The 14238-nt window shown below is 46.9% G+C and overlaps 1 protein-coding gene across 1 annotated transcript; it reads left to right on the plus strand.

Annotated features, from left to right (window-relative positions):
• Positions 1–582: 582 nt before the first annotated feature.
• On the plus strand, positions 583–13482 carry DEGS2 (delta 4-desaturase, sphingolipid 2). Its single transcript, XM_078870678.1, has 3 exons — positions 583–703; positions 11371–12113; positions 13254–13482. Exons 1-3 carry the CDS (start codon positions 622–624, stop codon positions 13395–13397), a joined length of 969 nt encoding a protein of 322 aa, XP_078726804.1. The 5' UTR covers positions 583–621; the 3' UTR covers positions 13398–13482.
• The last annotated feature ends 756 nt before the right edge of the window (positions 13483–14238 follow it).

Below are 14238 nucleotides of genomic sequence, written 5' to 3' on the forward strand. Positions count from 1 at the left end.
TCTCAGTGTTGCCAACTCCTTTCAGCAAAGTTTCCAAACGAACCTCAAGAAACTCGCTAGGTGTCGCTAAATATTAAAAAGTCGAAAATCTCACTCGACCACTCGAGTGTGTTGGCTGTGTGTGAGTTGGCTTCGTGTGGTTGGTATTGAGTGGGGTTTGTGTTGTTGTTGTTGTTGGTCGGGTGTGGTTAGTAGTGTGTGTGTGGATTTGCTGTGGTTGGTGGTATGTGAGCGGCTTTCGTGTGGTTAGTGGTGTGTGGTTGGCGATGTGTGAATGAGTGGCTTCCGTGCGGTAAGTGGGGTGTGGTTGGTATTGAGTAAGTTTGTGTGGTTGGGTTTGTGTGGTTAAGTGAGTGGCTTTCTTGTAGTTGGTGGTGTGTGAGTGAATTTCGAATGGTTGGTTCGTAGCGTGTGATTGATGGTGAGCGATGAGTGAGTGTATGGGTTTCATGTGGTTGGCTGAAAGTTAAAAACCACACCTCTGCAGGCCACGTCTCTGAAGTCCCCGCCCCTCCATAAGTCCCCACTCGAAGCCTCCTCCATCACCTTCCACGTGAATTCACGACCCGGCCATATCGACACAATACACCTGGGCGCAGAGACCCAGCAACTGCGAGAGCCATGGGGAACAGGGTGACAAGAACTGATTTCGAGTGGGTTTACACCGAACAGCCGCACACGGAGCGACGGAAGCAGATACTGGGTAAGGAGTGATGATTGTAAACACGTTGTTCATACCATTGTAAAGAGTATTCATACCTTTGTTATTTAAAAAAAATGTGATTGCGTGAAAGGTATGCGTGCTGCGCTACGAAGCCGATTCCCAGCCAACGCCAGTGATGGTTGTCTGAACCGCTCCTGGGTCTCCTCTAGGTCGACTCGGCTTCAAATGAGTACCTAGTGGCATGTGCAAACATCGTCACTAGGGAGACAAAGGTGGCCGGGCGTGGTGCTGGCCACCCACCCCCTGCTATGCCATTCGGGTCTTCAGAAGTGCTCGCTAACGGCACTTGCCCCAACAGTCCGTTGAAGGCTATACGAGAGATCTTTGTATTTATGTGGGAAGTGGTGGTGGAGTGGTTCGTAGCGCACTGCGCCACGAACCCAACCGACTTGCGTTCAATTCCCGGCCACGGCGAATTCTCCGTGGCACATTTATATCGGAATCAGTACTGTTTGCCTTTTACTCCCCCCTCTCTCCTCTTTACCAAACCGCGTGGGCCAGCGTTGTGAAGTATGGTGAAATAAAACAAAAAACCTCGCATGACCGACATGGCTGTGGGGTGGCTTTAATCCATCAGTGGATTGAGAATGGTTGTGGGCATTTACTTACTTTCTGTGGCTTTACACCTGTGCCTTCTATCAGTCACGTGCGCTTTAAAGGCGAGCTGACACACCTGTACTTTAGATGCGGGCAGGTATGAGTATTGTCAACATTATGTGCTTGAACTATGAGCAACATAATCCTCCTTAACCATGGTCAGTCCACCGCTGGATGAAGGCCTCAAGCCGCCGCCACCACTTCTCTTGCCAATCTTACGGTGCCAACTATCCACCGTGCCACCTGCGCACGCAACGATTTTCATCACTCCGTCTCCTCGGTGGACACCTTCTGGGACACGTTGCATTCTTTGGCTGCCATCCCATTAAATTATTAATTATTCCATCATGGCTTCGAGCGACGTGCCCTGCCCAAGTCCACTTTTATTAAGTTTGGATAATGCCATTAACCCGCGAATGCTCCCGTTTCCATGTGTGTGGGTATATATATACACCGTATATGAGCGGATTAAATATATACATATGTAACATTACCTATAACCAAATCACCTGGAAAAGCGTCTAATCTCAATAGCTCTCGAGGGCTAAACAGGGCCGAGCTTGGATCGTATTTGCATGGGCGACTGCCTACGAGGTGTTGTGTATATCATCGGGTTGTGAGAAGGCTATATGGTATATCACTACATCAGTGTATTTTTGAATCCATCTGTGCGTAGCTTTCATCATTAACCCTTTGGTATGCGCGATGGGTTTTCTCCGGTTTCCTTCCACGTGCAAGCCAGCCAAACGCTCATTTAATGGAATTGGTCAATGTTTTAACTTGGTTTTTGGCACGCAGCCACAGCAACGTTAAATTCCGTTCGTGAAACGATAATTAAATACATCTCCCACGAGTTTAAAATGACTGTCCTTAAATATACGTTGAGCAATGTTTATCACGTGCTTTGTCAATGGCATAAAGCTGGTTATGCCATTGACACGATTATCCCACAATTCGCCCCATCTCGTTCCATCTCAAATCATAGGAAGACTTGAGTCGGGGACTTCGGCCCCTCCTTGTATGGGTGACCACATACCCATCAATCAGGTGTTGTAGGCTTCTGCGGCGGTATATATTATTATTTGCAGTGCAGCAAAAAATGTTTTGTTGTACTGTACTTCTATGCTCCCCTCCCGGTCAACAAATTGTCACGAACCAGCAGCGTATTGAAGTGCCTTACGTGAAGTATCATGGGGAAATAAAAACAAAAAATTCCCACGACCCCCGCATGCCTTGGCGGAGACCCTCATCCATCATCAGTGCATTGCCAAAAAGGGGGAATTACGTGTGCACACACGCGTGAATTACATATCTAATACCACCAGAGGTGGGACAAAGTCATTGTTATGCAAGTCCAAGTCGAGTCGCAAGTCATCAAATTCATGACTCGAGTCTGACTCGAGTCCAAGTCACATGACTCGAGTCCACATCTCATAGGTGGGACAAAGTCATTGTTATGCAAGTCCAAGTCGAGTCGCAAGTCATCAAATTCATGACTCGAGTCTGACTCGAGTCCAAGTCACATGACTCGAGTCCACACCTCTGAATACCACCACTCTATTCTCTCCTAATACGCTTCAGAAAGTAAGACGCACTAAAAAATATATTCTTGCGGTTGTCAGTAAGTTCTAGATTTGAAGCTTTCGTGACTGCAAGGATTCATATTCTTAGGTTTTTTCGGTAAAGTCACGTAGGTAATAAAAATAAAATTAAAAATCACGACGTTTCGGAGGCAACACAAGCCTCCGAAACGTCGTGATTTTTATTTTTATAAAAAAATTTTTTTTAATTACGTGACTTTACCGAAAAAACTTAAGAATATGTTGTCAATAAGGTTGTAACAGTAGACATTTATACGCCGCACCCACAACCTTTGCTTTAAGACACAAGGGGTTTGGGGGTGGAATCTGCATTTTGTAATCGGAAGAATACGGTATTTTTATGAGTGTTGGATCAAAGTTCAACTTGCCCCTGAGCCAGAGGTGTGGGTGCGGTTCGTGATAAAAAAAAACGTGGCGTGCGGTGTGCTCACGACGGTGCGTATCCATTAATCTCCAGATAAAACTAGCAGCGTATCATCATCATAGCCACGGGCAATCCACTGCTGGATGAATGCCTTGTGAAATAAAATACAAAGAACACTCTCAATCCTTTGTGCTACTGCAGCTACAAATAGCAAACCATGGAACCAGATAACTTCGGTTGGGCTGGGAATTATCTGATATTCATCTACTTCTCAGATGAATCAATTGAATGGCTAATTCACTTAGAACTGAATCTCGAATACATAGTTGCTCCTCTTCATTGGCCACGTGAAATCATCATCATCATCCGTCACGGTTGTTTCTGCGATGTCACGATTCGCAGAGCGCACCCAACTACACACGAGCCGATTTAATCGCTCCATCTCCGTGTTGCACTACCTCTGGAACGACTTCCTATTCGTTGGCTATCACCCCCATCACGGCCTTCATTCCTTCTAGCGATGCTCCCATACCCAAGCCCCACTCACTTTTCTGACCAGAAATACAATACCCAAATACACGAACTTAATGTTTATATGTATACGTATTTACGTGTGTACGTGTAATAGAGTAGTTGGATACTATTGTAGACTGTAATAATTGGATACGATTACAAGATAGAATACAGTTCATAATCAACGTTTTTGGGTTTAGATCGCGTTATTTATAAATGTGTCGTAACCCTCCACCACCCGACACGGCCAATCAGTAAAAGTGTCACGTTGACAAAAGACAAATAGTTCACTGCTTTAGCCCACCGGTGTGTTGAAGCGTGAAACCACAACATTTACAATTTTTTTGTAAATGTTGTGTGTACAATATAAATGCCACTGATGACAGCTGTTCATATCCCAGTCCGCTTTGGGTCAGCATGGGGTAGTAGTAATAATAGTGTGTTCTAGATTGATGACTTTGGTTTATAACTCATTATTTGTTGATGCTGCTGTTGCTGCGTGTGTTGGTGGTAGTGGTGTCACAGGCACAACACAAGAACTCAAACACGTATGTCAATAACACTGTGGGCTAAAAATATAATTTTTCTAACAAATATATAGCTCTATTAGTAGTAGTATTTATGGAAGTGCCATTGCCTGAAACGTAATTTGTTGCATATCATATTTTTCTTTAAAGGCAGCGTTGTTGACGTATGCATTGAGTTCCTCTGTTTCGGACTGAATGAGAGCCCGGAGAGACAAACATTCAATTGGAACCAATCCGCAGCATAACAAATGTAATGAACAATAAACAGACTTTTGTTCTGTATTTCCACGTAAAAATGTCGCAGTGGCGTAGTGGGTCTTCGGACTGAAGTTACCCAGAGACATTTGTTTAAGCGAGCAAACTCTGTGCAGTGGTTTTGACCTTTTTCAGTCTCGACAGCAGTCAGAATCAGTTAAACAAATACTGCCGATTCGTCACATGTTATTGGAAAGAGCACTCCATATTCACGAGGGGTGGGGGAGGGCTGTTGAGTACAAAAAGCAACACGGTACGATACGTTTTAAACGCAACATTTCTTAATGTTGTACAGACACAGCCGAACGATGCAACCCATGGCGTACGATTTTAAATGCAAAAATTTGTTTGGGGGAAAATGATGCATACGCGTGGATCATGATAAGGAGCTTTCGGCAAAAATACATTTGCATAATTGCAAACACAGTGCTCCTTTTTTTTTGCTCAGAATTAGGTCTCCCAATTTTTGGACGACCCTTTGATCAATGTCGGCGGTTTTTCTCTTGGGCAAGTCCCTTATGGCAACACAGCGTTACGCGAGAAGCTGTGTTCATAATGGGGGTCACGTTCACTAGAGTTATCGTGTGCCTACCCACTTAACGGCCTGGTGAAGAAACAGAGTTAATGCATCAATGCTTTTTTCAACGCGAGTTTGAAAATCGTGCGTATTAATGTTTTTTTTCAATCGAATCGGCACAATTTTAAAAGACGTCTAACTATTGTTGCGACGCACTTGTTACCTAGCTAGACGTATAATGGTCATTGTAAAGCCCTGCCACCTTTGCTTGCCGAGTTAAGGCCGAGTGTACCTCTAGAAAGTTTTATACCGAGTGTGTAAGCCAGGCTATGGCACAAGCAATGAAATCTAAACTCTCTTCAGCGTTTGCTGTCAATGTTGTGGCTTAGGTTTGCAATCCAAAGCTTTGGAGGTAACATAGGTTCATTGATCATGTAGCTTTGTACTGGATTCCTCCAGTATACATACATATTCTGATTCTGGATTCATGAACCCATTTGTGTAGACTTTTGAGAGACGTCCTCCTCGTATGCTTGGTGGATTTTATCCATTTACTTCTGGTTTCTTCCCTCTCACAAAGGGACTCTCCTGCTACTGTTAAAAGCAATATCGCTATTAAAAGTAATTTATCCGAGTCAACTTTTATTGCAGATACGAGTGAATATTTATTTCAGTTTGTGCAGTGTTTTCGATTTATTCTGTGTAACGTAAGTTGTCTCTTTTACTCCGATTTTTATTGGCTGATTTTACTCTGATTTAGAATTTCTTAATTGTTCTACTGTATTATGTTTTACGTTTTTCGCTCTTTTCATTTCCGTAACACTGGTCAATAATTTTTTTCGTTTACATATGTGGTGCCTTTCTGCCACAAATCTAATCTGCCACTCCTGGTCTCTTACTCTCACCCGGTCAAGCAACATGAACTTGAAATTCGACTCCTTTCATGCAGTTGGTCACACATCTAAATACAAGACCCTCTTGAAAAGAGAGTCATGAGACTCCTGAATCCTTCCTGATGTATATTCACGTCCTTATTGTTGTTCGTGTGATGAATTTCACGCGTGCGTGCTCTGAAAGTGAAACTCAGCAGTTGCCAAAATACTGGCCTCGTACGTTCTGCGAAAGTTATATTTACTATGCGAGCCCGTCGGGCACCGTGTGGTATCTGTGACGTGATCATGTTCACCGGATAAATCATTGTTCACAAAGGCCGGTTGATGTATTTTTTGGGATGGAGGAAATCTGCGGAAACGCGAACACCCTATAAAATGGCAACACAGTGGCCCCTCTGTGCCTTTAGGGAAATAATCTGGGCTTTCTTGCCATTCTCAAAGACGTGAGTCATCGCTTTTAAACATTTACCTTATTTATTTTTGGTGGTGTAACATGTTGCCTATGTTGTAGGTGTTTCCATATTTTCTTTGGCCATGGAGGCAGAACCCTGTTAAATAATTGCTCAAAGCGTTTTCCTTCCGCGGTCTCGGTAAACATGAATGTGTTATTGAATGCAGCGGTGGCGCTGGCCCTTTGGTGGTTGCCCTGAGTAGAACATATTTTTGGGGGATCCCGTTTCAATTCATTAAATCCTTGCTCGAATGGACATTGAGGCAATGATGGTCTCCTGTTTACAGCCCTGAGCCAGAATGCTCCGTATTTTCTGTTGCAAGGGGGCGACTCTATCCACATGACAATCAATGTTGATGCTCCCAAAAAAGTGGTATCTATTATATTTACCCCAGAAAGATGATGGGCTGCATTAAGCCCCCCCCAACCAAAATTAGAATTTGCTCGCTCTGCCGCTGAGCCACCGGGTTCGGATGCCTTCGCTCACGAGAATATTTTACACGGTGATGATGTTCTTCCATCGCAGTCTCGAAGTTTAACATTTATTTTGGGAGCGCCCCCCCTGAAAACTGGTTCAGACACCGCTCGTCACTGAAGCTGGCCACGTCGGAGGATTCGCCCACTGGTTGCCCGGTCCGTCACGGTGCAGTGCTCCAACCACTGCGTCTTCGCTCACCCTTTCACGAAATGATGCAATTAATTTTCGTCATCAGCCGCTCCTGTTAATAGTCCATCCTTGAACGTTGCACCCTCGCTCAGAGACGACGTGATGCGCCGTCGCGTTTGTGTGCTCTGCGTTGTGGGAAAAAATCCGTCCCCTCCTCTGTCCACCAAGGCCGTCGGTGTGGACGTCAAAAATTGCACTTTGTCGTTGGCTTCGAATGTCGCAGTCTTGGTGGAGGCGGCGTGTTTGAAAGGTCGGCATACACCCGCTGCCCCGTCCGCGTGGTGTTGCCACACACACGCGCACACATTAGCCAAGGGGACCGTCCGGTCCACGGCTACGCACGAACACAGCCTTGGCTGTTGTGTGGGCTGTCGTCATGCGAAAGTGTAAAATGCATGATGCCGGTTGCAACACAACATTGCTAAGTACACGCTCGCACACAACGCACGCGCGCGCGCTTTGTGCAAGTGAAAAGGTTTGACCGTCTTGATTTTTTTTACAAAAGTGGCCGTGTTTTTTTTCTTACATCTGTTGTCACCGTAGTGTTTGTGCTTCGCCCGGTGTTTTATCGCCTTGCGAAATACACGTCTTGCAATCTCAACGGGCTCGCTGGTTGGTTAAACAAAGACGTTTTCCTAAAAAAGCGCTGCAAGCGTGGCCTTGGTTCCATCGCGTAGCGAGCAGAAATACACGACTCTCAATGAGTTTCCACTGGGCTCCTCCCGAAGAGGAAATGTTTGTCACTAGTTTGGTTCGGATACTTAAAAAAAAAATCTGTATCGGAGCTTCTGTACCAAAGGTGCTGCGATGTAGCGGTTGGTGCACTGAACTTGCTAACCAGAGGTCGCCGGTTTGATTCGAACCACCCAGCAGTAGGGCAATATTGCCCTACTGATATCTGGCCAGCGTGGAAGAGTAGGCCAAAATACCCTCAGAGGGACCTTCTTCTTGAGCTCCCTCTAGTGGAGGGCCATCCGCTAACGGTGTCGGGACCGGGCACTTGCAAGGCTGCGCCTTGACCTTCACCGCCTTTTATTAAAGGCAATGGAAATTTAATATGAGGAATTGTCACCATTAGTTTGTCACAATATGTTTGAATAGAAACAGGATCCCCTGCCCCCCATCCCTGCCATGGCAGGTGTGTATATATTTATTTACTTTGTCCAGGAATACAATTTAAAGGGTGTCCACAAAAAATATATAAAAAAATCTGATCCTGTGTGGTTGATTGTGTCCTGTATTTACCGAGCCAGGCACCGCACGCGTATAACGTTACTGCTGTAACGTATGTATGCATACATGCATGTTGAACGTCTTTCGCGCCGAACGTAGCCAAGCGTGCTAATCGGATGTGCGGTAATATTTAATTGGCTAAAACAGCTTCGGCTCGAGCAACTCAAGAGCCGCTGCAGCTCTGGTCGCGGCGCGCCCGGTTTGACAGCTGTGCAAACCGAAGTCATCGCCTGCCACCGTTGCCATTGCTAATGGAGCCATAGAAGCTTTGGAGCCACTCCTGACAAGAAAAAAAATCGCCGGGATGTCGCTCCTCCTGAGTGTGAACTCGCCATCAGCGCGGTGATCCTGCGGAAGAGCGCGTGACCGACTTTTAAAGTCTTTTGGCTCAGCCATCTCGGTTGAAAACTCATTTCTTTACAACTGCTTTTTTGTTTAGTTTGTATGTATGTATGTTGAACATATTTCGCATCGTACGTAGCCAAATGTGCTAATTGGAGGTATGGGGGAAGGACAACAAACACAAAAAGAAATTGGTTTTAAATCTAGATTGAAAAGTGCATAGATCCAGTGGCTTACTAATATCAGAAGAAAGAGCGTTCCAGGTGGCATCGGAAAGTGCGCGATGCAGTGACCGTCTTTGTTCGATGGCTAGCCAAAAGCTGCTGCTGCTGCAAGGATGACCCAGAGGTTCGTGTGATGGTTTATGTTCCTTGACGAGATCATAAAGGTATTGTGGTGTATTTGTGGACAGCAGTAGCTCCACGTAATTATTTCGCGGGCCAAAAATTCACGCACGCAGAGCTGTGTGTCCTCTTGTCGTCCCACGACTGGATGAGGGCCTCCCCTCCCTTCCCCACGCCAAGGTCATTTGGCCCTCACTTCGCCACGCTGATCGGTGCGGATTGGTGAAGGTGGGCAGCGTAGATGTGGGAGCGTAGAAGTGCAGCACAGCAACAAAAGGGTGCTCTCCATATTCTTGGGTCTTTCGGTAAAGTCACGTAGATAGGTTCAAAGAATATAACAAAATATTACAAAACTACAAAAACTACGACGTTTCTAACGCAACACAAACTTCTGCTCCCTTCCTGCTTTGTCTGTAACTGCTTGTGTTGCGATAAAAACGTCGTAGTTTTTTGTTTGTTATTTTCTTTGAACCTATCTACGTGACTTTACCGAAAGACCCAAGAATATGAATTCCTGCAGTCACGAAAGCTTGAAGTCAAGGTGCTCTACATGTTGCCTTGGCCATGATTCCAATTCGACTGCCCTCCTGCAACGCGTGTGTTATGTAGGTTTCATCTTATTGAGTAAATGTGTCATAGTTTATTTTTCACACAAGATCGTTCCCTTCCCCCCACCGCAGCCTCCTACCCAATATTTTCTCTTTGCACGGCAACGTCTTGAGCTGGGGTCAACTTGAGACACCCTGTGAATTGAAACATTTTCATCATGTCGTAAACACCTTGCGAACCAACAAGCTTCTGCTTCCTTCATGCTTTGTCTGTAACCCAAATGATCTCGAATGTGCCCTCGTCTCACGGGCAGTAGAGTGGGGCTTCGTAAATATTTGTATAAGTGACCACGAGGGCTTTCCAGGTGTTGTAGGTGTGTATGTATGTTGAACTTCTTTCGCACGATGCGTTGCCAACCGCGCGAATCGGAGGTGTGGCGGAAGGACAACAAACTTAACACGAAAATAAGTTCTAAAGAAATTCGTTTACAACCTAGAATTAAAAGTGCGTAACCTCCAGTGGCTTCCTAATATAGGAAGGAAGAGCATTCCAGACGGCCGCAGAAGCGCATCTGAAAGCGCGCAATGGCTAGTCAAAAGCTGCCGCTGTTTGCGTCACGGTTTTTATGAGATGAGGCCATGAGATAACAGTGCTGAGTGTTGCAGCCCCATAATCCCCAAATGCACGCTGGGTTGTCTCTGGTTTCTCCGCCCACAAAAATCCAAACTCTTGTTACTCATAGAATTGTCCCAACGTCCCAATGTAGGAGCCTCCTGGGATTTTTTTTTTGACACTCTTTGAGGCTATCCTGGGTAAATAATTGTCATTTTATTATTTTTAATGACACTACCATCAAACATCGCGTGTGAATTTTTGAACGACGAGCAGATGTGTTAGAGAACATAAACAGAGCTCATTCTGATCGTTAAGAGAAGTGAGTGGGCTAGGCCAGGATTGTTGACGGTGGAGGCTGCTAGAGGGGTGAGTACCATCACCTCGAGCAGCAAAGTCCACCGTCAACAGTATGAGTGTGTAAAGCGAGGTGCGATTATTACTTGACAGCCCTTTGATTGGTGGAAACCCACCACCGTCTCTTACATTAACATTAGCTGCCCCGCCCATGCTGCTGACACTTGGGCTACGCCCATTTCAAACCTTTATAAACAGTTTCCCTTTAGAGGCTAACACCCCTTTTCCTGATGACGACCGCTTGTGTTGCGATAGAAACGTCGTAGTTTTTTGTTATTTTCTTTGAACCTATCTACGTGACTTTACCGAAAGACCCAAAAAATATGAGGTGGATTTATTGCCTGATAACGATTACACTTTTTGCAATGCCCAAATAAAGGGTACATGTTAAAGCTTATTTATTCACTTCCATTTATGCAACTTTTAGCTCATTCACCAAGCGGCTCTCAACTTGAATTTAATAATTTTGCCGTTTGTTAGCGTTTAGTTCCATGAGTGATCACCAGGCCGAGCGTCTGCTGCCATGTCTACGACAGCGCTTTGAGATGCCTGATGAAAGACGCTCACAAACGGAGTTGTCAACGATTCCTGTGTCTGCTCCGTGAAATATAGAGCTACACTTCAAGGCAGTTGGATGTCGTAGCGCACGGCCTAAAAACCTTGGTTTTCCTGACAATGATGGCAACAATAACGATGATTGTGACGATAAGGATGATGGTGAAGATAACGATGATGACGATAACAATGATGACGATAATGATGATGATGATGACGGTTAATTAACTTTGCTCCCTTGCACTCCCCATTCCTTTGCTCCAACTCAGCGAAGCACCCGGAGATCAAGGAGCTCATGGGGCCCGACCCGCAGCTCAAGTGGGTGGTGTCCGTAATGGTGCTGGTGCAGGTCCTCATGCTCTACTTGGTGAGCGACCTCTCGTGGAAGTGGGTGATGTTCTGGGCATATGGCCTAGGCGGCTGCATCAACCACTCGCTCACGCTCGCCATCCATGACATCTCGCACAACGCCGCCTTCGGCAACAAGATGGCCCGCTGGAACCGCCTGTTCGGCATGTTCGCCAACCTGCCCATTGGCGTGCCGTACTCGGTGTCCTTCAAGAAGTACCACATCGACCACCACCGCTACCTGGGTGGTGACGGCCTCGACGTCGACATCCCCACGGACTTCGAGGGTTGGTTCTTCTGCACTCCGGCGCGCAAGCTTGTGTGGATCATCCTGCAGCCGCTGCTCTACGCGCTGCGGCCCCTCTACGTCAACCCCAAACCCATGACCCAGATGGAGATGGTGAACGCGCTGGTGCAGTTCGTCTTCGACCTCGTCGTCTACAGCCTGTGGGGCCTCAAGCCCGTGGTGTTCATGGTCGCCGGCACCATCCTCTGCATGGGTCTGCACCCCATCTCCGGCCACTTCATCGCCGAGCACTACATGTTCCTCAAGGGCCACGAGACCGTGTCCTACTATGGGCCGCTCAACTGGATCACCTTCAACGTGGGCTACCACATGGAGCATCACGACTTTCCCAGCATCCCCGGCAGCAAGCTGCCCCTCGTAAGTTGTGCGCGCCCCAGCTTGATCGCTTGATCGCTCGCTCGGCGGTGGCCAGTGCCGTAGCAAGGGTGAGGCTAGTGGGGTTGGTGGGGCTGGTGGGGCCAGTGGGGTGGCTGGTGACTCAAATTTTTGGCAGGGCAGTTGCGGAACACCATTCTGCCGGATGCCAGATATGTCAGAAATATCTGGCTTTAGCTCTGGTAGTGTCCCAAGTGGCTCAAGGAGGCCACGGGATTCGTGAAACAATTCTGGTGCATCTAAACATCAGCTCCAACTGACATGCATGTGAAAGATAAAAACATTAAAATAACTCAGAATAATTTTACTTGAAATGATTCGATTACTCTAATTATATAACACGATGAAAATATCGTTAAGCTATGTAGTTTGTCTGTCACGAAACGTTGGTGGGTGCGTGAGGCACCCAAAAGTCCATTCTGCTTAGGGCCCTGAGTGTTCTAGCACCGGTGCCAGCGTTAGTCTCCATTGTCTTTGGGAGTTCTTGGCTTAAATATTTATGATCATCAGTTGCACGATGTCCTCGATGGGTATTGTTAATAAGATCTACATTAACATTATAACCCCCATGGTCATATGCATGCAATGCTTCCAAGTATAGTTTTAAAATCTACCAACACCAAGCAGGAGAGCATTTGACATGTTTTCACCTACTTAGCGAACTTGCTAGCCAACTGGACTAAGAGCATTGCTTATAAGGGAGTATGTGGCATAAGGCTTGACTAAAATCCCCACGGATATTTTGTCGACCCCATTAAGAATCTGACACATTTAAATTTCGATTTGAAGCTTTCGCGACTGCAGGGATTCATCTTCTTGGTTCTTTCGGTAAAGTCACGTAGAAGGGAAATAATAAAATAATAAAAATAAAACATAATAACATAATTCTCACGACGTTTCGGCCACAACGCAAGCAGCCGCCCTCAGGTGAAGAACAGGTCTGTCGGAAAGACAGCGTCTGAATGAAATTCGTTTTTTAAACGCTCACTAAATAAACACTGGCGGCATCGGACCACGGAAATATTTTCTTGCTGCATGCATAGAATGCGCGTTGGGCTCGCGGCCATGGACTAACTACTCTGGCGATTGTCTCCCCCCCCGCCCCCCGCCCCCCACTGCCAGGTCAAGAAGATGGCCCCGGAATTCTACGATCACCTGCCGCAGCACACCTCCTGGGTCAAAGTGCTTTGGGACTTTGTGTTCGACGACAATTTCGGCCCATACTCGCGCGTCAAGCGCAACTGCAAGATGGTGAAAGGGGAATGAGTCCTTCCGGTCCAGGCCCCTGGGAACTCGTCTGGACTTTTTTTTATTTATCCATTCATCCCTTTAAAAACCCCAGGACCAGTAAAGCAACCACAATAAAAAAAAAACCTACGTAATAAGAAATGTAACGGACAACCGTCAACGAAACGAGGAGCTGCTGTCACGTTTCTTTTTAAAATGAAGATGTAAAAATAATAATTGCGCTGGATAACGCGGCGCTTGAAGTGCGTTGACCGGAAGACTCGTCCTAGTTGCGGCCCATGGTGCGATCAACACGTGGCGCCACGATCGTTCGCTCAGAGCAGCGCTGGTGGTGTTCGGTGCAAGCATTAGGACGTGCCGCTCACCCGTGGGTACGTGGCCATGCACCCGTGTGGGTACGTGGCCATGCACCCGTGTGGGTACGTGGGCATGCACCCGTGTGGGTACGTGGGCATGCACCCGTGTGGGTACGTGGGCATGCACCCGTGTGGGTACGTGGGCATGCACCTGTGTGGGTACATGGGCATGCACCTGTGTGGGTACATGGGCATGCACCCGTGTGTATGTGGGCATGCACCTGTAGCAACGTGCTGTTTTACCCGTGGGTACACGCCGTTCACCCCTGGGAACGTGTCTATGCACCCATGGGTACCTGCCGCTGCACAATAACATCGCCTCTCCCTCCTGCTTGGAATTGGGGAGTAGCACATCAGGTCTGGCCAGTACAGTACAATGGCAGACGTTGCACGCGCTGCGGTCAGGTGGTGCGGGCGACATTTTCTATTCTTTGCCTGCGGCAGCTCCCCCCCTCACCTCGGTTTGCACCACGCTCGCGCGCGATTAAGCTCGTTAACTGAGC

Source organism: Lampetra fluviatilis, chromosome 30 (assembly GCF_964198595.1).
Source record: "Lampetra fluviatilis chromosome 30, kcLamFluv1.1, whole genome shotgun sequence".
NCBI classification, from domain to species: Eukaryota; Metazoa; Chordata; class Hyperoartia; order Petromyzontiformes; family Petromyzontidae; genus Lampetra; species Lampetra fluviatilis.

Excerpts from the sequence above, each read along its gene's own strand:
- DEGS2 (XM_078870678.1), top strand. The coding sequence starts at position 622 with ATGGGGAACAGGGTGACAAGAACTGATTTCGAGTGGGTTTACACCGAA. Across the intron at positions 704-11,370 it reads GCGACGGAAGCAGATACTGG|CGAAGCACCCGGAGATCAAG; the intron begins GTAAGGAGTGAT and ends GCTCCAACTCAG. Across the intron at positions 12,114-13,253 it reads CCGGCAGCAAGCTGCCCCTC|GTCAAGAAGATGGCCCCGGA; the intron begins GTAAGTTGTGCG and ends CCCCACTGCCAG.